This window comes from Felis catus, chromosome E1, assembly GCF_018350175.1.
Source record: "Felis catus isolate Fca126 chromosome E1, F.catus_Fca126_mat1.0, whole genome shotgun sequence".
Classification (NCBI taxonomy): Eukaryota; Metazoa; Chordata; class Mammalia; order Carnivora; family Felidae; genus Felis; species Felis catus.
In genome coordinates, this window is record NC_058381.1 from 39088036 (window position 1) to 39113867 (window position 25832).

General features: G+C 40.4%; 1 protein-coding gene across 4 annotated transcripts in view; it reads left to right on the plus strand.

The window, feature by feature from the left end:
- The first annotated feature begins 67 nt into the window (after positions 1 to 67).
- Positions 68 to 25832, plus strand: part of WIPF2 (WAS/WASL interacting protein family member 2) — a 48946-nt gene continuing 23181 nt past the window's right edge. Inside the window, exons 1-3 of one of the 4 annotated variants that reach the window (XM_011289155.4) lie at positions 68 to 226; positions 21536 to 21575; positions 24795 to 24926. In XM_011289155.4, coding sequence (XP_011287457.2) covers positions 24864 to 24926 — 63 coding nt within the window. In that variant the 5' untranslated portion in view covers positions 68 to 226; positions 21536 to 21575; positions 24795 to 24863. Of the gene's footprint in view, positions 227 to 446; positions 593 to 21535; positions 21576 to 24794; positions 24927 to 25832 lie in introns of those variants that run through there. The other 3 variants (XM_011289156.4, XM_011289154.4, XM_011289157.4) reach the window with 3 other exon arrangements.

Consider the following 25832-nt stretch of genomic DNA (forward strand, 5'->3'; position numbering starts at 1 on the left):
TTTTCGCCCCCTGCTCCCTCCTCCTCTTTCCCCCGCCTCCATTTTGTTCGCGGACGCTGGGGACGGTGGGAGCAGATCCATTTCCGGGTTGGCAAAAGGGGCGGCGGCGGCGAGAGAGGGAGCTTGCTGGGGAGCTAGCCGGACGGGACGAAGCCGGAGCGGAGGTGGCGGAGGATTCGCTCCCGGGGCAGCTACAGCCCGGTCGAAAGGAGGCCGAGGAGGCTGGGTATGTCGCTGAGATGACCTGCGGACTTGAGTGGGAGGGAGGGCCGGGGTGGGGGGCATTGGGGCGGGGCTTGGAGAGGACACTGAGAGAGAGAGAGAGAGAGAGAGAGAGAGAGAGAGAGAGAGAGAGAGAGGGAGGGAGGGAGGGAGGAGATTGGGGGAGGGGCCTGAGGGAAAGGGGGGTCCTGGGGGCGGAGTCTGAGGGGTGAGTGGAACGCTGGGCTGGGTCTGAAGAGCTTGGAGCGGGGCGTGGGCAATCTAAGTAGGGAGGAGTGGTCGGGAATTGGTGTGGGACGAGCGCTGACTGAAAATGGGAAGGAAGGTTACTGAGAGACAGGAAATAAGGAATCCTGAAGGGTTGGGTAAGGTAAGTAAGACGGCAGCTGGGAGTGAGGAATAAGTAACCGTGCGCCTAAAGGGAGATGGGGAGGGCGGACTTGTTGTGAACAGGTAATTAACAGGATGCTGAGTGAGGAGGCCACTGTGACATTTTAGGGATTGAGTTGAGTGACAACCAATGGTTTAGGATGATTCGGGAAGCTGCTTACACTAGAGGGTATCTTGAGAGCGTTGGTGGAGAAAGAATCAGAGTTGAGATAAAGGTATGAGAAGTACTGAGTTGCGCATGGGAGCAACCTAGAGTTGAGGGTTCAGATTGGAGTGGTGTGAAGCAAGGGAAGATGGAACTCTTACCGTGTTAGACGTGGGCAGCGTGTGGTGGTAAGTTACTGATCAGGAAGGAAAATTACTAAGAGAACGCACGGCTGAGGAGCTGGAAGAACCTGGCCTGTACTGGAGTTTGTATTTTTAAAGGGATTTGAATAATCTGTTACTGCTTTGGGCTCCCCCAGGATCCACCTCCTTTTTCATGGTGCTGTTTTTACTCATTGTTTTCTGAATGATTTACGGAATGTTTTGGTGGCTTTTGTCTCCTTCTACAAACCAAAAGAGAACCTTGGGGAATAAGGACTGTTCTAGCATACTTATGGATTTACTAAGTAACTTTGAGGCAAGTCATTAAACTGTCCTTTCCCCTCCCCCCCCCCCCCCCCTTTGAAAGACAGGTTTGGTTCTTCTCTGCTTCTGAAAGATTGTGTTAACTAAGTGGGACTTTTTTTTTAAGTTTATTTATTTATTTTGAGGGGGAGGAGGGGCAGAGAGAGGGAGAGAGAATCCCAAGCAGGCTCCTCGCTGTCAGCACAGAGCCCAACACAGGGCTCGAAGTCACAAACTGTGAGATCATGACCTGAGCCAAAATCAAGGATCAGATGCTTAACCCATTGAGCCACCAGGTGCCCCTAAATGGGATATTTAAAGTGGTTGCAAAGAAGTGATCTCTGACAACAAGATTGAGATATTGGTATTTAGAAGACCTGTTTTCTCAGTTTCTTCTCAGCCTTGCTGCGTTTGTTACGCCAGGGAATAGTTGGTTTTCCGCGTTTGTTGTGCCAGGGAATATAGTTGGTTTTGATTTAATACATGTTCAGTTTTTTAACTTTTTTCCAAGTCAACTTTTAGTAGCCCAGAATTTCATATTACTTGTTACATTGTATTGGCTACCATCAAGATGGAGATAGGGAACTTAGAGCTTGGGTTGAATGAGGTTGGTTGATGAGGAATGTGAGAGAATGCAGTGTTTTATTTTACCCTTGACAAACACTGACTTTCCTCAATGAACTCTGAGAATTCGCTGAAAAATAGTACTTTATTTAGTTGAGCCTTTTGCTTTGGTCCAGGCAGTTTGGCCCCGTTGGTGGGGAGGAGTGTGCTTGTGGACAGTTTCAGCTTCTTTATTGTTAATGCTTTGAAATCTTGACTATTCCAATTTTTTCTTTGGGCATAATATTCTAAACACTTTGCTCATAGGTGAACTTATTTAATTTAGCTTAGAAGAAGTGTTCCTGAAAGTCTTGGCATTTCTGAGGTCTGACTTGGATTTGCTTAAGAGGGGGCAGTTTCCAAATCTACCTCATACTTGATATCCGTAGTGTTTACTTTAGTTGGTACTGATTAGTTATGTGATGTCAGCACAAAGGTGAAATGCAGGGCAAGGTGGAAGATGTTGATAACAGTGGAGTTTTCAGGTTTTATTAATGGCTTTTAAGAAAGGAAGAGAGAAGTCCTGTCCCTGTCAAAGAGACAATTTCTTGACCTCTTTTTAGATTGGGAGAGTAACCTAGCGTACTTGTGTCTGTTTTCCTATTGCTCTGAAATGATTCTGAAAGTCTTGGGCTTGTTCAGGCTGTTCTCAAGCAAACTATAGTCTTCTTACCCCAGCAAGAGCAGGAAGATCTCCAGGCTATGAAGTATATAGTACATACTTATTTGGGGGTAAAAACCAGCTTAATATTTTGCCGTTATTTCAACCACAGGGTGTCTCTTTGGTTTGTTTTTCAGAGGGTTTGGAAATAAGTTATGGGAGTTCAGAGCTCTGGGCAGGCTTTTGGTATAGCCTGCTCTTTAACATAATGATTTTCCATTCTTCCTATCCTGTCACGTTTTTCCATTGCTCTACTTGAGCCAGTCCTAGGTAGAAAATGGCAAATAACACATTCTTTCCCTGTTCTTTTTAGTCTCTGGTTGATATGTTGTCTGTGTCACAGTTTGATACCTCAAAAATGAAAGGATTTTTGACTGCTTTAAATGGAGAAGATGACAGTAGCTGAGCTGGGTTTTCTGGGCCAGAGAATGGACTCTGTCAGAGCAAAGAATAGTTGCAGAGACACAAACTGGGACCTTAAGCTGTGACTAACGTTTTGGCAACATGCTTCCCTTTGCCAAATAACTTCTTTTCTTCTTGAGTGTGATTGTTGATCTCCTTCTCAAAGTAGGCTCTTGTTGCTACTGTGCTCCACACAACTCCCAAGCAGAAGTTGGCAGAGTTCCGGTTGACTGACTGTCTTTTGAGGGATATGTCCTGGATTAGAGTAGATGGGGTGTTCCTTGTCAAATTGAGGTTCATTGGCAGGTCCTGAGAGCTGCTCTGCAAGGAAATGGAGTCAGTATTCTTTACTGAATGTTCTGGCACTCATTTATGCTTCTTCTAAATTCAAACCTGTTTCTTTTTCACCTGCTGATTAAGTGCAGAATCATTGCCTCTGCCTAGCTTTCAAAGTCCAGAGCACTGAAGAGAGAGAGAGAATTTCCCACTTTTTTTTTTTTTTTTTTTTTGCTCCACTCTCCCTCTCAAGCCTTTTAGCCTAGGGAACCACAGGCTAAATTCATGAGTACTTCTTGGTATTATTATAGACAGGTATTAAACAAAATTTTTATTTAATGTTTACCTTTTTTTGAGAGAGAGCATGAGTGGAGAGGGGCAGGGAGAGAGGGAGACACAGAGTCTGAAGCAGGCTCTAGGCTCCAAGCTGTCAGCACAGAGCCCAATGCGGGGCTCAAACTCAAAATCCGTGAGATCATGACTGGAGCCAGTCTGACACTTAACCGACTGAGCCACCCAGGCACCCTATAAAGGGGGATTTTAAAATGGTGAGTAGAACTTTATGGAGAAAAACAATGTTGGTAGGGAAATCAGGTGATTCGTTTGCTGGTGTCTGTGTCAGTCTTAGATCTCAAGATTTTGACTTAATATGCAGAAAGAGCGTTTGGGGGCAAAGAAGTTATCAAATGGGAGAGCCAGGAATTGGCTTCTTACTTGCCATGTAACATGGCAAAGTTATGACAATTTAGAATGGCTGTACTGAGTACTTCGTTCTACTTAGTAAATACCATTTTGTTTTTCAGGGGATAATTAGTTGAAGATAACTGTGTCTCTAATAGGTCTTGGGATGGATTATGAAGATCATTTCTTGCAGTTGATGGCAATGGCCCTTGTAACATTGGAGATAATCCCGAAAAAAAATCCTCTTTTTGGTGGCCCTGGATTCAGGTTCCTCTTGCCATTCTTAGTCCAGAGTATTCTGTACCTGATATGCAGGTTTGGGAAACTAACAGGTTCAGATCCAAAGGTTTTGACTCTGTTCCAGGGCTTTGATTGTGGTAACAAACAGGATTATTGGAGTTGTGTTTAATCTTGTCTCAGATATTTCTTTACTGAAGAATGTCTTAAAGTTTGGCACATCTGTTTATCTAAGGAATGTGTATAGATTTCCTTACCATTTAACTAGTTTTCAAAAAGTTACTTAGTTTTGTGAACTTTGTGGATTCAGATTAAGCTCCATTTGGATTTTAAGGCCCCTCGGTGAGAATATTTTGTTTTGGGTCAGTATTTATGATATTTCTTCCGTACAAATGTATCGACCTACTTTCTAAGCTAAAAAAAATGCTGAATTCCCTTTTTTCTCTAATCCCTTTTTTCTGTCAGTAATCCCTTCTGACTGTGAAAACATTCTCCATGTATCTGGATCGGGACAATTAGTTGTAAAAAAGATGGAATTTTCTTCCAAAATGGTACAATCTAGGAGTGCCTGGGTGGCTCAGTTGGTTAAGTGTCCAAGTTTGGCTCAAATCATGATCTCAGAGTTGTGGGTTCAAGCCTCACATTGGGCTCTGTGCTGACAGACAGCTCAGAGCCTGGAACCTGCTCCAGCTTCTGTGTCTCCTGTTCTGCCCCTCCCTCACTCACACTCTCTCTCTCTCAAAAATAAATAAACATTAAAAATAATAATAAAGTGGTACAATCTAGTATGGAGTAGGATGTCTGAGATTTGTGGATAAGTGAATTGTCTTTCTTTTCACTCCCCCCCCCCCCCCCCCCGAGTGCTTAGCTTGCAAGCAGGATATTTGTCATCAAATCATTTAAACTTCATCACTGTCTTAGAAATGAGGATAGGACTGTCTTTAGCAAATTTTATTTATGTATAAGTTTTATTTCTGTTTTTCTTTAGTTATTTTTTTTAAGTAGGCTTCACACGCAGTGTGGATCCCAGTGCGGTCCTTGAACTCAGGAGGCTGAGATTAAGACCTGAGCTGAAATCAAGAGTCAGATACTTAACTGACTGAGCCACCCAGGCACCCCATTTTATTTTTTAGTAATCTCTATACCCGGCATGGGAGTTGAAATCACAACCTGAGATCAAAAGTTGCATGCTCCTCTATTTTTTTTTTTTTTTTAATTTAAAAGTTTATTTATTTTGAGAGAAAGAGACAGCATGAGCAGGGGAGGGGCAGAGAGCAAGGGAGAGAGATCGTGTGGAGACTGCTTGGAATCCTCCCCCTCCCCCTCCCCCTCCCCTCCCCCTCCCTCCCTCTCGCTCTCTGCCCCTCCCGTGTGCACACACATACACTTTTTCTCTCTCTCAAACATTAAAAAAAAATACATTTATATGGTTCAAAATTTAAAAGTTAAAAAAAGAGTGTACATTGAATAGTCTTTTATGCTGTGTACTCATGAGTCCAGTCTGTCTTCCCAGGGGCAACTGATGTTTTCAGTTTCTTAAGATCCTTTCCAGAGATAACATGTACATATAAAGCATATATATATTTCTTGCGTTTTCTTTTAAACAAATGTAGCACACTGTTAGTACTATTTGCATTTTTAAAAAACTTACTTTTGCAGTCATTCCATGAAAGCAATAGAGATTTGGCACCTGCCGTGTATTGGTAGACATTTTAAATATTTCCACCTTTATGCTATTACCAACTATGCCCTAGTGAGTAACCATAAGCATTTGGCCCTTTGTGACTATATCTGTAGGGTAAATTCTAAGTAGAATTGCCAAAGCTGATGTGTTTTTAGCCCTGTTACTCATTTATTTGTCAAGAAGTTTTGAGCTCCTACTGTGTGACAGGCTCTGTGCTTTGCCAGTGAACAAAACTGACTGAGCCCTTGCAGTCATACAGTTATGGTCTGGTGGGGAAGACATCCATTAAACAATAATTAATTACTGTTTTGCTCTAAATACTGTGGAAGCAGCTAATGGGAAGCCTAACCCAGGTTGATTGGGAAACAGGGCAGTGAGGGAATGTCCCCAAGGAATTGACTTTTAAGGCTGACACCTAAGGGATGAGGGGCAGACCAAAGACTGTGCTAGGTGGACGGAATGGCATAGATGAAGATCCTGAGGAGGGGCCATGTTCTTTAACATGGCTATTTTGAAGAATTGAAGAAGGAAGTTCCAGTGTGTCTGGAGCTTAGGGAATGAGAAGTAGACAGGTAGGCAAGGCTTCAGGGAGTGTGAGGTCTCCAAAAAAACCAGATAAATGACAGTGAATTTTGAGCCCAGTCTTTACAGGAGAGATTTTTCTCCGTTCTTTTCACAGATATTAATTTACTAGTGTTGATGCTGAAATTGTCAATATCGTACAGAAATCTGATGCTTGTACAAGGGAATATGTATTTTATAAGAACTTTTTTAGATAAAGGAGATTTTTTTAGTCTTGAGTCATTTTATTTTATTTTATTATTTATTTATTTATTTAATTTTTTTTTTTTTTACATTTATTTATTTTTGAGAGACAGAGTCAGTGAGAGCACAAGTGGGGGAGGTGTAGAGAGAGAAGGAAACACAGAATCCGAAGCAGGCTCCAGACTCCGAGCAAGCATTCAGCACAGAGCCTGACGTGGGGCTCAAACCCACGAACTGCGAGATCATGACCTGAGTTGAAGTCGGCCACCTAACCAACGGAGCCACCCAGGTGCCCCGTTATTACTTATTTTTTTAATGTTTGTTTATTTTTGAGAGAGAGACAGTGTGTGAGCTAGAGAGGGGCAGAGAGAGCCAGAGACACAGAATTGGAAGCAGGCTCCAGGCTCTGAGCTGTCAGCACAGAGCGCGATGCAGGGCTCCAACTCATGAACTGTGAGATCATGACCTGAGTCGAAGTCAGATGCTCAACCGACTGAGCCACCCACGCGCCCCAGTCTTGAGTCTTGATTTTTAGGTCTGGCAAATTAAACTTGCATGGCTGGATTAGGTCTTAACATTTTAGGATCTTGGAAATTGGTTTGGAGGTTAGTAATAATTGGGGAACCATTCTGAGATTATGGGGGATGGTGAATTTGGCCATACCACCCTGAACACACCCAATCTTGTCAGATTATGGGGATGATGAGATGGGTGGTTTGCCAGACCTGCTGCTTAGGAACAGAAAACCTGTTTACTTCTAGAGAATATTGACTGTTTTTTGTAAGCCTCATAGGGCTAGAGGGTGAGCACAGATGTTCTCATTATGAACTGGTGAATATAATACTCTGTTTGTACCCGTCCGTCATCTAGGCCATATGTCTTAATACAACACATAACTCTTATTGGACGTGAAAATGAATCGGTAGCCCAAGGGCCATTATAACTCTGAATATATGAAAGCATTTTTATCTGCAAGTATATTGACTTTTGTTCAGACATCACAATACTCTTGCTTAAAGCCCAGATGGTCCTGTTTGATTTAGTACCTTTTTTGTGTAATTGGATCAGCTTGCCCTGTTGTCATAACTTAAAGTAGACTCTTGGTTTAGCAGCCCAGCAGTAGTGAGCAATGAATGAAAATGTGCAAATTTTTCTAGCATTTCAGCATGAAGCGTCTGTATATCTGATGGCTTCAGGGCATTAGAGTGAGAGAAGAGACGCCTCAACAATGAAAGTCACAGCTTTGTTATTAGATTATCTGTGGTGAGTCAGGGCCTAATATATTATCTTTGAAATGAGGCATGACACTTCTCTCCATGTGAAGTCTGGATCAACATTTTATGGAGCATCTGTTTAAGTTTTCTTTCAGGCCTTTTCTCATGGAGACTGTCCTCACTGGATTTCCCTTACTCCTGACTCTTGTCTTTATAGGCTTTTTACTTGTATCTTTGGGATGTGTGGAATGAAGGCTGCTGGGACATGGAAGCTGAGGCCTAGTAACATGAGACACAGCTAGCCTAGCCTACAGTGAGAAGAGCCATTTTTTGTCATCTGTGGCTAGGTTACAGCCTAACCCTCTAATTAACAGTTTCCTAGAACTTGTAAAGATGTTTTGACCACAGATGTTGGGTGTTTCTAAAAAATTTTTTAATTAGTTGTGTTAAATTGAAAATAAGACCTAAAAAAGGAGCTAAGGTAATTGATTTCAAGATCTATCCCTTTGTTTTTATGCTTACCTTTGCAGTTAATTTTGGTCATGATTTCTTCTTGAGGCCTCGAGTTTCTTCACGTATTTGACCTGTGATAGAGTGAACTCTGGGATGGTGAACATTGTTAGGTCACACCCAGGCTGTGGCGGAGATTGAGGTCACATTAGGCAGCCTGCTTTCATTAGAGTTGGATCTGAGATACAGGTTTTAGAATTAAGCATATAATGGCCTTTTAATTATTTGGTTGGTTTGGGATTTTCTGCTGTTTTTAACTACATTGGCAACAGATCCAGTACGGACCTTATGGTTTGAAATTTTGGTCAGTCTGAAGTTTGATTTTGCTTATACAGTGTTAGGATTTTTTGCCTTTTAGTAATTAAATGTTTGGATTTTTAAGTTGAAATAGTAAGAATACACAATTTAAATAGTCAAATAGTACTACAAGACTTATAATTAAAAGAACAGCTGCTCCATTTCTCCTTATTTGTCCTCATTTTTAGTACTTTCGGTGTTTTTTTTTTTTTCCTGATGCATATTATTTCCATATTTTTACATGGTATGCCTGTACTGTCATTTCTTGGTTTTTCTAGTCTCAGATATTATCTATTGAATTTCTATGAAAGATGATTTTGTATTCTTTTTTAAAAGATTTTTTAAATTTTTATCATAATTAAAAAAATATTTTTAATATTTGTTTTAGAACGGAGGAAGGGGAGAGAGAGAAGGGGCAACAGAGGATCCGAAGTGGGCTCTGTGGTGATAGCAGAGAGCCCAATGCGGGCCCGAACCCATAAACCATGAGATCATGACCTGAGCAGTAGTTGGATTCCCAACCGACTGAGCCACCCAGGCACCCCTTTATATATTTTTTAAGTTTATTTACTTATTTTGAGAGAGAGAGAGAGAGAGAGAGAGAAAGAGCACATGAGCAGGAGAGGGGCAGAGAGAGAGGGAGAGAATCCTAAGCAGTCTCTGTGCTGTTAGCTCAGAGCCCAAGTGGGGCTCAACCTCTTGAACTGTTGAGATCATGATCTGAGCTAAAATCAAGAGTTGGTTGCTTAACTGACTGAGCCACCCAAGCACCCCAAGATTTTTTTTAATGTTTATTTGTGTGTGTGTGTGTGTGTGTGTGTGTGAGAGAGAGAGAGAGAGAGAGAGAGAGAGAGAGAGAGAGAGAGCGCGCACGCACGCGTATGTGTAGGGGAGGGGCAGAGAGGGAGGGAGACAAAGGATACAAAGCAGGCTCTGTGCCGTCAGTGCAGAGCCTGATGTGGGGCTTGAACTCGCAAATTGGGAGATCATGACCTGAGCTGAAATTGGACTCTTAACCCACTGAGCCACCCAGGTGCTCCAGATTTTTTTTTTTTTCAATGTTTGTTTATTTTTGGGACAGAGAGAGACAGAGCATGAACGGGGGAGGGGCAGAGAGAGAGGGAGACACAGAATCGGAAACAGGCTCCAGGCTCTGAGCCATCAGCCCAGAGCCTGACGCGGGGCTGGAACTCACAGACCGCGAGATCACGACCTGGCTGAAGTCGGACGCTCAACCAACTGCGCCACCCAGGCGCCCCAAGATTTTTTAAAGTGAACTCTACATCCAACATGGGGCTTAAACTTACAACCCTGAGATCAAAAGTTGCATGTTCTACCAACTGAGCCAGCCAGAAATCCCTGATTTTGCATTCTTATACTGTTATCTATCCTCAACTCTTTCTGCTACTTTCCTAATACAGTCCCATCACAGTTTTTATTAAACCAATATTTTATATGTTTTTATGTATCAGGGTTCAATCAGAGAAACAAACCATTCTGGATATTTCAAAGAGGATATTAGATGCTTACACAACCATTGGAAGATCATGGGAACATAGGTCAGGGAAAGCCACTTTGCAGGGATTACAAACTGCTAACCATTAATAATCTTGGCTATCTTAAATACCAAAGCAGGCAGTTTGTAGAATATTGGAAACCTGCAAAACGACATGTCTGTCATTTGTTGGAGGCCACACACCTGCTCATTGCTACTAGAAAAGCAATAATGACATATACCTTTCTTACATCTTCTAGGGCTTGAGTGAATGAGTCTGTGCTGGTGGAATTAATTTATTTATAACATGGGGCTCAAACTCCCTACCCTGAGATCAAGAGTCGCATGCTTTTCCAACTGAGCCATGGGTCCAGTTGACCCATATGTACTGTTGGAATTTAAACCACAACTCCATTGAAAGGGCATTCTGGGAAATGTAGTTCCCAGGTTTTCAGCCTCCCTTTCCATCTTCCATGAGCCCAGAAAGCGAATACAGGTAAATGTAACCTAAAGAAGAAAAATTAACATCCAGTATAATGACTGTGTGTACTATGCTTATACAGTATTTCCTTATAGATTTTCCCTTTAAATATAATAATTACCATTCTTTTCTTTCCTTTTTTCCTTCCTTCTGCTTGATTTATTGAGTATCAATCACTAGTTCATCCCTAAACTCTGAGGAAAGTGTAAATCTCTTTTCAGTACAGTTACATTAGTGGAGCCTCGTTGAGAGGCTTTATGAAAAAGGGTTCATTGGAGGTGGTGCATTTTTTTTGAGACTTACCTGTTTCTGCCTGCACATTGGTTGGAAGTTTGGATGTAAAATGTTGTTAGAAATGGTATTTGGAAACTTTAAGCCTTGTTTTGTGGTCTTATGAGTTTCAGTGGTAGACTATGAAGTTTGATGCTATTCTGATTCTGGATTTTTTGTATGGGATTTGTTTTTTCTCTGAAAGATTTTAGGATGTTGTCTTTACCCCAGGTATTCTGAAATACAGTGATACATGACTGTATACCTTGGTGTGACTATTTAAAAATTCATCATGATTGACATTCATTGGGCCTTTTCCGTCTGAAGCTTATTTCCATCTATTCTGGGAAAGTTTCTTGTATTATATATTTAAAAAAAAATTTTTTTTTAACGTTTATTTATCTTTGAGATAGAGAGAGACAGAGTATGAACAGGGGAGGGGCAGAGGGAGAGGGAGACACAGAGTCCAAAACAGGCTCCAGGCTCTGAGCTGTCAGCCCAGAGCCCGACGCGGGGCTTAAACTCACGGGCTGCGAGATCATGACCTGAGCCAAAGTCGGCTGCCCAACCGACCAAGCCACCCAGGCGCCCCTTGTATTATATTTTTGATAATGTATTCTTTGGTAGTGATTTCTGTCCTTTCTCTTTCTGGGAACCCTTATTATCCAGATGGTGAAATTCCAACACTGGTCCTCTTAATTTTTTTTTCCTCATGAATTTGTCTGTTTTTCCCTCCTCATTCAGTTTTCAGATATTCTGAGGTTTTTTTTCCAACTCTTCTATGATATTTTTAATATTTGCTATTGGCATTTTAAATTTCCATAAGCTCTTTTTGTTCCAGAACTTTATTATTATCATTATTATTATTATTATTATTTAACATTTTTTCATTTTTGAGAGAGAGAGAGTGCAAGCAGAGGAGGGGCAGAGAGAGAGGGAGGCACAGAATCTGAAGCATGCTCCAGGCTCTGACCTGTCAGCACAGAGCCTGATGTGGGGCTCGAACCCACAAACCGTGAGATCATGACCTAAGCCGAACTGACTGAGCCACCCAGGTGCCCCAGAACTTTATATATAAGTATTTTCACACATTGTCAGGAATTCTGTTTTGTTACTTTGATTCTTGTCTTTCCTGTAAGAGATTTTCTTCAAATGTCTGGTAATTTTTGGCTGTTTATTTTTAAGAATGAGGCACTAAAAAGCTCTCAGTGTGGAGCCCTGGCTCATCAAGTGGTAGGCATCACTGTAGGGTGTATTGGCAACTGGTCATTTTCCTTGGAGAGGACTCTTTCAATCTCCTGCGTAGAGAGGATGAGCCCAGCAGTAGGTGTTTTGGAACCAAATTGGGGAAGAGAGCTGAGGAACGGGAACAGGTCTCATCGCTGAGTGGAAGACTTTCACTTGATCTCCCTTTTTACAGTATGGCACTCCTGCTCTAAGCTGTAACTGCTCCCTTGGTTCAGAGGCTTTCTGCCTGGCAGCATGGGCAAGGGAAAGAGGGTACCTCTTTCTTTTTTTTGAGAGAGAAGTCGCAAGTGAGTGAGGGGCAGAGAGAGAAGCAAGGCTCACCCGAAGCAGGGCATGAGCTCACCCCAAGCAGAGTTCAAACTCACGAATTGTGAGATCATGGCCTGAGCCCAAGTCAGATGCTTAACTGAGCTACCCAGGTGCCCAGAGGGGAATATCTTTCCTTTACAGACTTTCAATCAGTTCTCCTGTTTTAGCCCCTCCAAGGCCCCTTTGTCCAGAGGTACCAGGTGCCTTTGGTTTCTGAGCTTTTTCTGAGATTCTGTGGTGGGAATCTACTTTCTGCTGCAAGTGTTTAACTTTTTCCTTCCTTTGAAGTTACTTGTCACTAGTGCATGTGCCTTCCAGCTTCCAAAATTTTGTTGACATCCTTCTGCTGTTGCATCCTTTCCCATTTTCTTCATTATTTTTTTTTTTTTTTCAGGTTTAGGTCTTAAAAAAAAAAATCTCATGTCGTTTTAATGGTGTTTCATGAGGAACACTGATAAATGCATGCAACACGTTTATGTTGACCCAGCTTATTCATCAGCTTTTCCTTGCTGATTTCCGTTCAGACACAATAGTGTTGGTGTAGTTGATTATTAATACTCTTTCAGAACAATGTTTTTCAGACTTCCCTAATACCAAGTATTACTTAAGGTGCTTGTTAAATATACAGATCACCAGATCTTTCTGCTGAAATATTTCCGATTTTAGTAGGTCTGGATTAGGGTCCAGGAGTGTGTGTGTGGCTGTGTGTGTGTGTGTGTGTGTGTGTGTGTGTGTGTGGTGGGTGGTGGGTGTGTGTTTTAAACAAATGCCCTAAGATGTGTCTTATCTTCAGGTAAATTTGGAAACTCTGTTTTAGAAGAACCTTTTAAACAATTTATTGCTCCCAAGTCTCTAAGGCAAACTTCTCAGGCTCCACCTAGTATTGCTTTTGTATTCAGACTGTGTTTTAGTCTGTCTGGCTTTGGTCTGGATTTCTAAATTAGAATGTGTGTCCTTCATCTGATTAACTCCTCTCTTCTCTGGTTAAATGCTGGCTGATGTTAATGGCTTTGGCCTTGTGTGACTCCCATTTTTTTTTTTTTTAGCTAGCACTTCTAGACCCATTGGTTCTTGGCCTGTGTGGATGAGGAGGAAATATTAGTTATGAACATTGAGCTACTCTCTGCATAATTTTGCTGTCCAAATCCAGGAATCTGTTAATTTTTTTTTTTTTTTTTGGTGAAGTGGAAAATTGACTTAAGGTTTTGAAAATAGATGTATTAATGATCTGCCTTGGACTAATGCAGAATCATTTTTGGAGATGTTAAAGGATGTGATTTGAAGTTTGTAACTTTGATAATATGAAAGGGCACATTCTCTTCTCCTTTTTGTATTATGGATCCCTAAGGCCTAGAAAGGAAAAATGGTTGAACCATTTACTGCCAGTCTGTAACGCATCTGGAAATGAGATGTTTGCAGCTGCTCTTTGGTTGCTGTGAATTGCTTGGCAGTCAGGAACCAACTAGTACATGTCTTATAATGCAGAGGCCAAGTTTAGGATCCTAGTTCTTAGTTCTCGGAAATCTTGTGGCTGTTATTAGCTAAAATACAGCCTGAGAAAGTCATGTTGGCTCTGACGTAGAGCGGATGTAAATCCTAAGATGAACAACTCCAGAGAAACAGCTCTAATATGTTTTGCAAGTTCCTCTGAAATAGTTTTGGTGAATGAAGCCACAAAAACAGTTCTAAATCTAAAGTGTTATTGTTTGCTAGATTATTGATCTCTGGCTATGTTACAAAACACTACTTTGAACTACTACTGATTTATTGCAGTTGACTGTTTTCTATATATGTTCCCCTACCTTTCCAATACTTTAGTGTTTTCAGGTTAACAGGATTTTTCTCTTTGCTTTGAGGGGTGTAGTAGGTTCTGGTGAGGTCATTCCCTGACCTCTGTTTAGGATAATTTTCAGACATTTCATTTACCCTTGATCTTGCATTAGTTAATCTATAGCCATCTCTTTTATGGAGCCATTCTTTGCTGTTGTGGTTATTTAATTGAACACAAGAGCAGACTTCTCATTGATTTGTCATCATTTTAGATGAGAGGGCTTGGCTCCTGGGTTGCCCTGTATCTGGGAATAACCCGTGGCACCTAATACATATTACATTAAGTAGTATGTGAATAAGTACACTTCTGAGTTTATGTTTTTAGGGCTTTAAACAAATCTAAGACAAGAGGAAAGAGTCATATTATGGGAAAAGCTGCATCATGGGATGTGTACTTCCGTTTCTTGTTAGAGAAATTATATAGACAGGATTTCCTCATACAGTTACATATCTTTCTTCTGCCTCTTTCCTTTTCTCTTTCAAGGTTGTGTACTGCATATAACAGTGAAAAGTCATTGATGTAGAGAGTAAAAATCCAGCTTTAGTGGTAGAAATTGTAGGATTTTCAGTTTAAATATTCACAATGTGTATGTGATTTTTTTTTTTTTTATTACTTGTTTTGGATCAATCCTATTTGCTTCATAGTTGGATTTCCATGATGGAAAATGCCTGCAGTTGGAAGAGTGATTTTTTTTTTTTCCCTTCATGGAGTAACCTTGGAGTTTTAATTAATTCTGTCTGTATGCATGATAGAAATCTGTTTCACCAGTTTTGACTGAATTGAATTTCAAGGGGAAGGTAGCACCTTTTCCATTGAGAGAAGAGGGCTGTGGATTATTTTTAAAGCCTTTTTTCAGGTTGGTGGGAGGGTGGTTAAATATCTGTGACATGAAAGTCATTCTAGTCTGTTTCCTTATGTTTTAGAGAAACCAAAATGCTTTAGTGGAAACCCTCCACTGTATTCTATCCTAGAACACATGAAGGAGTGTTCATAATTCTGTGTTGACATCAGTTCCCACATAATTATAGGAGCCTGTTGTTCGTTAGTCTCCTGGAGTGGCATGTGAGTACTCTTAGGTAGCTCCTGGCACTTCTCCCATGTTGAAGTTCTTTCGTTTGGCAACTGGATGCCGTTGTGTTTACTGTGGTAATGAGCTCCTACCTCACCATACTGTATTGCTTTTCAGGAGCAAAATTGAAGGGCAGGTGGATAGGCAGACAGATTATCATTAGGTGATTTTTAACCCTGGGAAGCTTCCAGTTAGTATCTAGGTCCCTAGCTGTGCTTAAGCCAAGAGATCAAGTACAGTCTATGGGATTAATGAGATAACCGATTGAATTTGTTTACTCTGGGCGTGAAACTATTGGTTGGTTTAAACTTCTTTAGTATAGGCATGTTGGATGGAGAAGGATACTACTTAAAAAAAAATTTTTTTTTAATGTTTATTTATTGTTGAGAGAGAGAGAGACAGAGTGCGAGTGGGGGAAGGGCAGAGAGAGACACACACAAAATCCGAAGCAGGTTCCAGGCTTCGAGCTGTCAGCATAGAGCCCGATGTGGGGCTCGAACTCACAAACCATGAGATCATGACCTGAGCTGAAGTCGGATGCTTAACCAACTGAGCCACCCAGGTGCCCTGGGATACTACTTTTAAGGGATTTGGAGAATGGCATGTAAGGCCTCAGATTTCATCTTCTACTACTCTTGTCTGTATTCTATTCTAGCTACCCTGGCTTTCTTACTAGTTCTCTGACATGACAAGCTCATTCTCATCTCAGGGACTTTTTACTTGCCATTTTAAAATTCTTTTTGGAATACTCTTTCCCTAGATGTTCATAGGAGTTGTGTGCTCATGGAGAGACTTCTTTGTGGAGAGCCGGCCCCTCTCCCTGAGACCCTGTCTAAGAGAACACTCCATCATACTCCTAGTTTCAGCCTTTCTGATTCTCTTTTTTAAATTCTTTTTATCAGTAACTGAGATACGAGATTGTATTTGTTTCCTTGTTTATCTCTTCTAGAACATAAGCCCCAAGATTGTAGAAACTTGTTCAGCCTCTAGAACTGAGTTTATCAACCTCAGCATTATTGACGTTTTGAACTAGATGATTCTTTATTGTAGGGGACTGTCCTGTGCATTATAGAATGTTTTTATCCACTAGAAGCCAGGAGCACCCTCCTAGTCACGACAGTCAAAAATGTCTGTAGACATTGCCAAATGTCTCCTGGGGGACAAAATCATTCCAGCTTAGAATCATTGTTATAGAACAGTGCTTTGGTTCCTAGTGAATGCTTAAGAAATATTTATTGAGGACGCCTGGGTGGCTCAGTTGATTAAGTGTCCGGCTGTTGATTTTAGCTCAAGTCATGATCTCACAGTTTGTGGGTTCAAGTCGGACTCTGTGCTGACAGTGCAGAGCCTGCTTGGGATTCTGTCTCTCTCTCTTTCCATGCATGCTCTCTCTTCTCTCTCTCAAAATAAGTAAACTTAAAAAAATATTTATTGAATGGATCAAGTGATGGGTGCTTAATAAATATCATTGGGTGGTAGATGAATTCATGAATTCATGAATGATTGAATTTAACAAGTTAAAAAAATTTCAAACACTGAACTACACACAGTCCCGTGTTTCTTCCTTTCCTGTTTTTCATAGATATCCATTCTTTTTTCTGTTTCTGGCACAATGTCCATCCTTTACTTCTTTTTTTCCACCACTCTTGTTTGCTCTTTCAGACAGTGTTACTCTTTTTTTTTTTATTTAATTTTTTATTTTTTTAAATTTACATCCAAATTAGTATATAGTGCAACAATGATTTCAGGAGTAGATTCCTTAGTGCCCCTTACCCCTTTAGTCCATCCTCCCTCTCACAACCCCTCCAGTAACCCTCAGTTTATTCTCCATATTTATGAATCTCTTCTGTTTTGTCCCCCTCCCTGTTTTTATATTATTTTTGTTGCCCTTCCCTTATGTTCATCTGTTCTGTCTCTTATTAAAGTCCTCATATGAGTGAAGTCATATGATTTTTGTCTTTCTCTGATTGACTAATCAGACAGTGTTACTCTTAAATTTACTTTTGTTCAGTTCAACACATTACTACTGAACACTTTGTGCTGTAAAGTAATAAAAAAGAAAACTATAGAAAGATGCAGTGCTGTCTGTGCTTAAGAGCTCATTGGGTTGGGGGTATGTGCAACTCTTGATATCAGGGTTGCAGGTTTGAGCCCCATGTTAGGTATGGAGATTACTTACAGATAAAATCTTTATTTAAAAAAAAAAAAGAGCTCATTGGGTTAAATGGACATACATATATGAAATGTTCCTCTAAATTTAATTCTTAGTTTAGAGTAATGTCTACATGGGTACTAATGGGCCAACACAGGTTATTTGAGTCAGTAGTAAGTGCTTATCAGAATGGGGTGAAATTACTGATGAATTTGGAATGTAGTTTCAACAAAAATCTATCCATTCACTTTTTACTTTTTTTTTTTTTTTTTAAAGTAGGTTTCATGCCCAGTGCGGGGCCCAACATAGGGCTTGAATTCAAGACCTGAGCTGAGATCCAAGAATCAGATGCTTAACCAACTAAACCACTCAGGCACCCCTACTTTTTACTTATTTTTATTTGTTGCAGTTACCCTTGGTTTTTTGCTATTCTTTTTTGTCTAAAACCTTATTGAGAAATAATACAAAATGGAGTTGTTCATTTTGAACTTGTTTGAGGTAAATGTTTCTAGGGTTTGTTGTGTGATTATGAACATTGGATTCATCAGTGGGTTTTTAATGTCTATGCTTGGAAAGTCTTGCCACCCCACCTACCTGGGTTATTGAAGCCTTATTAGGTAATGCTGTAGTTTCTTCTGACTCAGATTAAAGTACACCAAACAAAAACTGAATTCTGCATTATGTGACTTTGTCTCAGGGCAGCTGATTTTCTATTTCTGCCAAACATTTATTGTTCCATCTCTGATACTATTAGATTTATTTTGCTTTGAACTGTTGGATCAGAAGAATTCCATTGAGGGGAATGTCTGGAACCTTTCCTCTTGAAGACAAAACTCTCTTTTCTTTAGATGATGTGGAGACAGAGTAGGCAGAGTATTGGTCTTTTAGAGAGTATCTTGAAATGTCTCTTTTATCTATCTCTCGGCTTCTTTATACTGGGGAGAGGTTTAATAGGATAGTAAAGAATTGAACATGTTTGGGGCACTGGGTGGCTCAGTCGGTTGGGTGTCTGACTTCGGCTCAGGTCATGATCTCACAGCTCATGAGTTCGAGCCCCAATGTCAGGCTCTGTGCTGACAGCTCAGAGCCTGGAGCCTGCTTTGGATTCTGTGTCTCCCTCTCTATCTTTCCCTTCCCTGCTCATGGTCTGTTTCTCTCTCTCTCAAAAAATAAATAAACATTAAAAAAAAAAAAAAAGAATTGAACATGTTTTTAAGAAAGGAGAGAGGGGCTCCTGGCTGGCTCAGTAGGTAGAGCATGTGACTCTTGATCTTGGGGTCGTGAGTTTGAGCCCCACATTGGGCATAGAGAGTACTTAAAGAATTTTCTTATTGACATCCCAAATTCATATTCATTTAACTGATTCTTGTAAGGCAGAAGGTATGGCTCTTGAGACTTTGCTGAGGGAGGCAGCCTACTTTTTAAGGTCAGTTTTTTTTTCCCTTGTGGGATTTTGTTGGGTACTTCAGTACAAAAACTGTAATTTACTAGATAATCAAAGGTGAGATGAAAGGAGAGTGCTGTTACTTAAGGTCTCTTAGAATGAAAGTACATGGCATTAAGATTTAAAATTAAAAACCTTTTTTCTTTTAAAAATAACTTGTAATTGAGACTTGAGGGTTTTTCTTTTAATGTTTTTTTTTTTTTTTTTTTTTTTTTTTGAGAGAGTGTGAGCAGGAGAGGGGCACAGATAGAGTGGGATAGAGGATCTGAAGCAGGCTCTGTGCTGATAGCAGCAAGCCCAATGCAGGGCTTGAACTTATGAACCGTGAGATCATGACCTGAATCAAAGTCAGATGCTCAACTGACTGAGCCACCCAGGTACCCTGAAACTTGAGTTTTATAATAGCAGAATGCCATTTCAATAAAGGCCCCAAATGGTAGTGGTAACTAGAATATCTCTGAGATTATTTTAAGTATATGAAAATAGCAACAACTAAATTAGATTCTTCATTTATCAAATGTGAAAAGTTGATGTCTTTTTTTTCTTTTTATATATAGAGAGAATGCATGCAGAGGGAGAGAGAATCTTAAGCAGGCTGCATGTCCAACACAGAGCCCAAGGTCAATGCAGTGCTCAATCCCATGACCCTGGGATTGTGACCTGAGCTGAGATCAAGAGTCGGATGCTCAACTGACTGAGCCACCCAGGAGACCCTAAATTTTTTTTTTTAAGTAGGCTCCATGCACAGCCTGGAGCCAATATGGGACTTGAACTCACAACGCTGAGATCAAGAACTAAGCTGAGATTAAGAGTCAAACACTCAACTGACTGAACCACCCAGGCGCCCTGATAGCAACTCAGCATTTTTTTTTTTTTTTAACATCTTATTTTTAAGTAATTACACCCAACATGGGGCTCAAACTTACAACCTGGAGATCAAGAGTCTCGTGCTCTACTGATTGAGCCAGCCAGGAGCCCCTTCAATGTCTTTGTACTCAGGAAGTTTGCTCTTACAAAATATGTATTTGGAATGAAACATTAGGAAATTGAATAGAAAACTAGGTTTTGTCTTTTGAGGAACAGAAGAGAGTGCATTGCTTTTTGAAAGTGCGTTGTTTGAATTTTATGAAGACTTATCTCTGAGTTCTGTGATAATTTTGACATCAGAAAGATTTGAAATACTGCTTTCTGAACTCGATTTTAAAGAAACGGACTCCTGAGGATGTGAATGAAAAGCTTATTCTGTCATGGTTTTTGAGGTAGAAGAGCTTACAAAGGGAATGAGAACTTGTGTGTTGATGAACTGGAGGCAGCCTCACAACATTTCTGAAAATCAAGGACTCTGAAGAGCACAGATGGTGAGGTTTTATAGTTCTCATTTAAAAGATCAGAAAGGAAAGACTTAAAATTCTGTAGAGAACCCTCTTTTTAGGTTTAGGTTTAATCTCAGGGTTGTTAGTTTTTAAAAATTACAATAGACAGTGCTTCTGGAAGGGCTGGAATTTGTCCTTTGTTTAAAAGTAGCTGGCCATGGGGCACCTGGGTGGCTCAGTCAGTTGAGCGCCTGACTCTTGATTTTGTCTCAGGTCATGATCCCAGGGTCTTGGGATTGAGGCCCAAGTGGAGCTTGTTTTAGATTCTCTCCCTCCCTGCCTCTCTCCCCCACTTGCATGTGCACACTCCTACATGCTCTCTTTCTCTAATAATAATAATAATAATAATAATAATAATAATAATAATAAAATAAAATAATTGGCCACTAAAACTTGTTATTCTGTTACAAAACTTTAGGAACTGTTTTGGTTCACTTGTTTTTAACTAAAAGCAGACCCTCTACTTTGGCTTAGTGATTGTTATCCATCTTAAATTAGCTTGAATAAAGCTTTTGGGGATTTTCAGGGAAAGGAATGTTGTATTAATGTAAATTTACTTAAGTTGGGCTGCTCTTGGGAAACCTAGAGAGAGCTGTTTGTATTCTGTTAATAAAATAGAAATTTGGAGTGGGTTGAATTTTCATTTGGGGAAAATACTAGAAAATTGTTAAACCAAACCAATTTCCAGCAGAAATGATTTCCGTGGCGATTAACGAAATTGCAGGAGATCAGAAGGGCTGGTGTTGAGTCCTAATTCTGCAGTTTACTCCAAAGTGATCTTGGGCAATGCCCTTACTTAGATCAGTCTTTTTCTCTAGTGTGCATGCATGCATGCAATTGTATCCACTCCTGGAACTTTAGTGTCCCTACCTGTAAGATGGAAAGCAATGATACCCTACCATAGCATATTGTTGTATAATAAGTGTCAATAATAGGAGCATGTCACGCATGCAGTCTATGGAGGCAGAAGAAAGGTTGAAAGCCCTGCTGGTTGTCAACACTAAAATCTGTCACATGATGGTGATTTTTTTTTTTTTTTTTTTAATGGATCTATTTTGAAGTTGGAGTTTGAATTGGGCCTATTTTAAAAGAAGGTGTCTGTAACTGTGTAATTAATATAACTGGTCTTTTCCAGTAGATTGCTTTATAGAAAAGATATGCCTTGCTAGAGAATTTCTATTTTGCCTAATAAATGATGGTCACTGTAAGGCATAAGGTTGTTCTTCTAGATCACTCCTTACTTTGTAGCAAGTAGGTTGGATCACTTGTGGATATGAAAAGAATTAGAGATTTGTCTGAATCTCTTTTCCAGGTCATTCTAGGAGACCATTTCAGTCATGGCAATGGCAAAGGTAGGTAGAACTGGGAACTCAGAAAAGGCAGGAATTGCGGTGACTGGAATTAGTTGAAAATGTTTGTTTCTGAGTAGATTATTATTTTTGCCTATTGTTTACTGTTAGCTTTTAATTTTTTTTAACTTTATTTTGAGAGAGGGTGCGAGGGGGGAGTGGGGTGGGGAGAGAATCCTAAGCAGGCTCTGCGCTGTCAGCACAGAGCCCAATGAGGGGCTCTATCTCACAAACCATGAGATCGTGACCTGAGCTGAAATCAAGAGTCAGACACTTAACTGACTGAGCTATCCAGGCACCCCTGCTAGCTTTTTAAAAGAATGCTTTGGGGGAACTGTCAGAGTGAACCCAGAAAATTCAAACAGAAGAAAATTTTTTCATCTCTGTAATCTTTATTTTAAATTTGCATTCCCCCTCCCAATTACAGGTAGATTGTGAGGATTTACTATTTTGATCAATTTTAAAAAATATTTTTGTTTTTTATATTCTAGAGAGAGCCAAGGTGGGGAGAGGGGCAGAGGAAGAGAGAGAGAATCTTGAGCAGGCTCCATGCTCAGCACTCCATCCCACGGTCCTGGGATCATGACCCGAGCCGAGATCAAGAGTCAGACACTCAATCGACCGAGTCACCCAGCCTCCCCTATTTTAATCAGTTTTTAAAGCCCAGTATGTTAGATCCCTGGCAAAGAAAAACTAGACTTAGCTTTGAAACAGAAATGGTGTTTCCCTTGGAGAGCAGTCAACTTCTTGATTCTTGCACTGAGTTCAGACACCATTCCCCATGGGAACCATCTAGCCAGAGTACTGTCCAGTTTTGTGATTGGAGCAAAAAGCTCTGTTGGGCATCCAACCTATAGTGGCATTACTGGAAGGGTTGGGATTTTGAAGACTTTCACAGTCATGTTTCTAATCAAATTCTACTCACCTCTAAAGATTTTTAGTTTCTTAGAACCTTTGAAATATTTGCTCTTTATTTTCATCACTGAGGAAGTGTTTAAATGGTTTTGAGAACACTGAGAGAAGTGTTTAAGTCATATCCTTTATTCACAGGGAAATTGTAATCACCCTTGTAAAGAGTTCAGAACCAACCCTCCTCAGTGGATTGTCATGCTGGTTTGATCTTTTAAACTTGGCTTGGTACACATGGTCTCTCATCTGTGCTAGGGGCTACTTGTGAGATTTCTTGGGTCATAATCTAATCACCTTGCTTTTCTGGAAGCGGTTCTTTCATGGATTAATTGGTGAAGTTGTACCTTTCTTGTCATCTATAATTTTACTCTCAGTGCTAATGTTATTTTGGCTTTGATTTTTGGGGGAGAGAGGGTCAAGAAGTGGGATTTCCTTGGGACCAACTTTTTGGGGGAGTTTTGCTCTTGAGTTTTGGTTTTATCTTTGCCCCCTACTTTAATGTCTTAAAGTAAGACAATTCCCTGGTTTTAATCTCATTTGTAAAATGAGGATCACTTACAGACTATACTAATTGGGGGACAGCTGTATAGTTTTTTGTGTGTGATCTGAGAAGTAGCTAAATTCTCACATGGTGTTTATGCTCTGATCAGATTCCAAGGATGTGAGTATGGTAGGGGTCAGTAGACTGGCCGGTGAGTCAGATCTGGGCCGTGGTCTGTTTTTCTATGACCTGTGAATAAATGGTTTTTGTATTTTTAAAATGTAAAAATGTAGTTTTAAAATGGAAAAATCAAGAGTGAGAAGATACGCCACAGACTGGGAGAAAATATTTGCAAAAGACACATCTGGTAAAGGACTGTATCCAAAACAAAGACTCTTAAAACTCAACAATAAGAAAACAACCTTATTAGAAACTGTGCAAAAGACCTAAACAGACACCTCACCAAAAAAGATACACAGATGGGAAGTAAGCATATGAAAAGGGGTTTAACTTCATACGTTATCAGGGAATTGAAAATTAAAACAGTGAGATAGTGCTACTACACACCTATCTAAAACACTGACAGCACCAAATGCTGGCAGGGATGTGGAGCAGCAGGAACTCTCATCCATTGCTGGTGGGAATGCAAAATGGTGCAGTCACTTGGAAGACATTTGGGCAGTTTGTTATCCAATGTAGCTCTTACCATATGATCTGGCAGTCACACTCAGTGGTATTTACTCAAATGAGCAAAAAATTTATGTCTACATGAAAACTTGCACAAGAATATTTATAGCAGCTATATTCATAATTGTTAAAACTTGGAAGCAGCCAAGGTGTCTTTCAGTAGGTGAATGGATAAACAAGCTGTTGCACATGAAGACAGTGGAATATTATTGAGCACTAATAAAGCTATCAAGGTATGAAAAGGCATGGAAGAAACTTAAATGCATATTACTAATAGAAAGAAGCCAATCTGAAAAAGGCTATGTATTATATGATTCCAACTATATGACATTCTAGAAAAGACAAAACTATGGAGACAGTAAAAAAGAGCAATGGTTAGGGGAAAGGAGGGATAAATAGGCAGAGCACAGATTTTTAGGACAGTGAAACTATTCTGTATGATGCTACAGTGGTATGTAGTTGTCATTACACATTTGTCCAAACAAAATACGTCACCAAGAGTAAGCCCTAATGTAAACTATGGACTTTGGTAATGAGATGTCCGTTGTATCAAATGTTCCACTGCAGGATGTCGATAACGGAGGCTATGTATGTGTGTGTCAGGGGAACAGGAATATATGGGTACTCTCTGTACTGTCTGCTCAATTTTGCTGTCAACCTAAAACTGCTCTTTTTTTAATATTTATTTTTGAGAGAGACAGTGCAGGTGGGGGAGGGGCAGAGAGAGAGGGCGATACAGACACAGAATCTGAAGCAGGCTCCAGGCTCTGAGCTGTCAGCCACAGAGCCCGACATGGGGCTCGAACTCATGAGCCATGAGACCATGACCTGAGCCGAAGTTGGACAAACTGATTGAGCCACCCAGGCGCCCCTAAAACTAGTTTGTTTAAAAATTTTTGCCAAAATCAAAGAATAAAATGTTACAGAGACCATATGTGGCCTATAAAGCCTAAAATATTAATATTTCTTACCTGACCTTCTACAGAAAATATTTACCGAACCCTAGACTATATCACAGAAGAACTAGGAGAAGAGTTGCTTGGTTTCTCTCTGGTATTCTGTCCTGCCTGGTCCCCTAAGTCCCCCTGAGTACTCAGTGTCTCTGATGGCAGAGTTGTTCTTAAGAATTTCCATTTCATTTGCAGGTATATGAGTGACCTAAAGCTGCAAATTAAAACGGAGAGAAAGCAGTATCAACTGCGAGCAGGGCAAGGATGCCAATTCCTCCTCCCCCTCCACCGCCCCCTGGTCCTCCTCCACCTCCCACTTTTAATCAGGTATGTACTTCTTCCACCTGGCTATCTCAAAACCTTAATGGATACTTAGGGCTTCCTGGTGTAAGACATGGAGTACTCAAAGATACGTGGCATAGAAAGATGGAGAAAAAAATGCATGAAGTCTTTCCTCATTAACTGTTTCTGATTCTTGAATGGTCCTCTTAGGACTATAATGGCTTATCTTGTTTTTTTTTTGGCCTGGTTCAGTATAAATGGAGATTTGGACAAGTCACATCAGAACAGGAACTAGTCTTTTGCCCCAAAACTATTCTACAAAGGTGAGCACAGCATTTCTCTGGCATTGTTGAGAAAAGGGACAGCAACTCCTGGTTGTTACTTGCTACTGTTTCATCTCCTTTTCTTCCACTCCAAACCAGTTCATCCTAAGGCCAAGTCCATTAAGTCTACCACACCATCAAAAAAGAAAGGAGTTTCCGGAAAATATTAGTACGAAGACTTAAAGGTTTGATAACAGAAGGAAAAAAAGCAATGTGGCTTCTGAACCGAAGAGGCAACCATGTTTACTGTATGTGGATTGTGATATCTGGTGTTACATGAGGAAGAAGCAACTTGGGTGCTTTCTCTCTCTCTCTCTCTCTCTCTCTCTCTCTCTCTCTCTCTCTCTCTTTTTTTTAAGATTTTTAAGTAATTTTTACACCCAACGTAGGGTAGAATTCAGAGATCAAGAGTTTCATGCTCTACCAACTGAGCCAGCCAGGCATGCCTGCTTTATCTCATTTTTGTAAAATTTTAAAGCAAAAGAAACTTGAGGGAATGAATATTGTGTGTGTGTGTGTGTGTGTGTGTGTGTGTGTGTGTGTGTTTAGCAGATGAGAAATAGTGCCTGAAAGTGTCGGTGTATGTGTGTCTTAGGTATTTAACAGATGAGAGGTAGTGCCCCTAAGG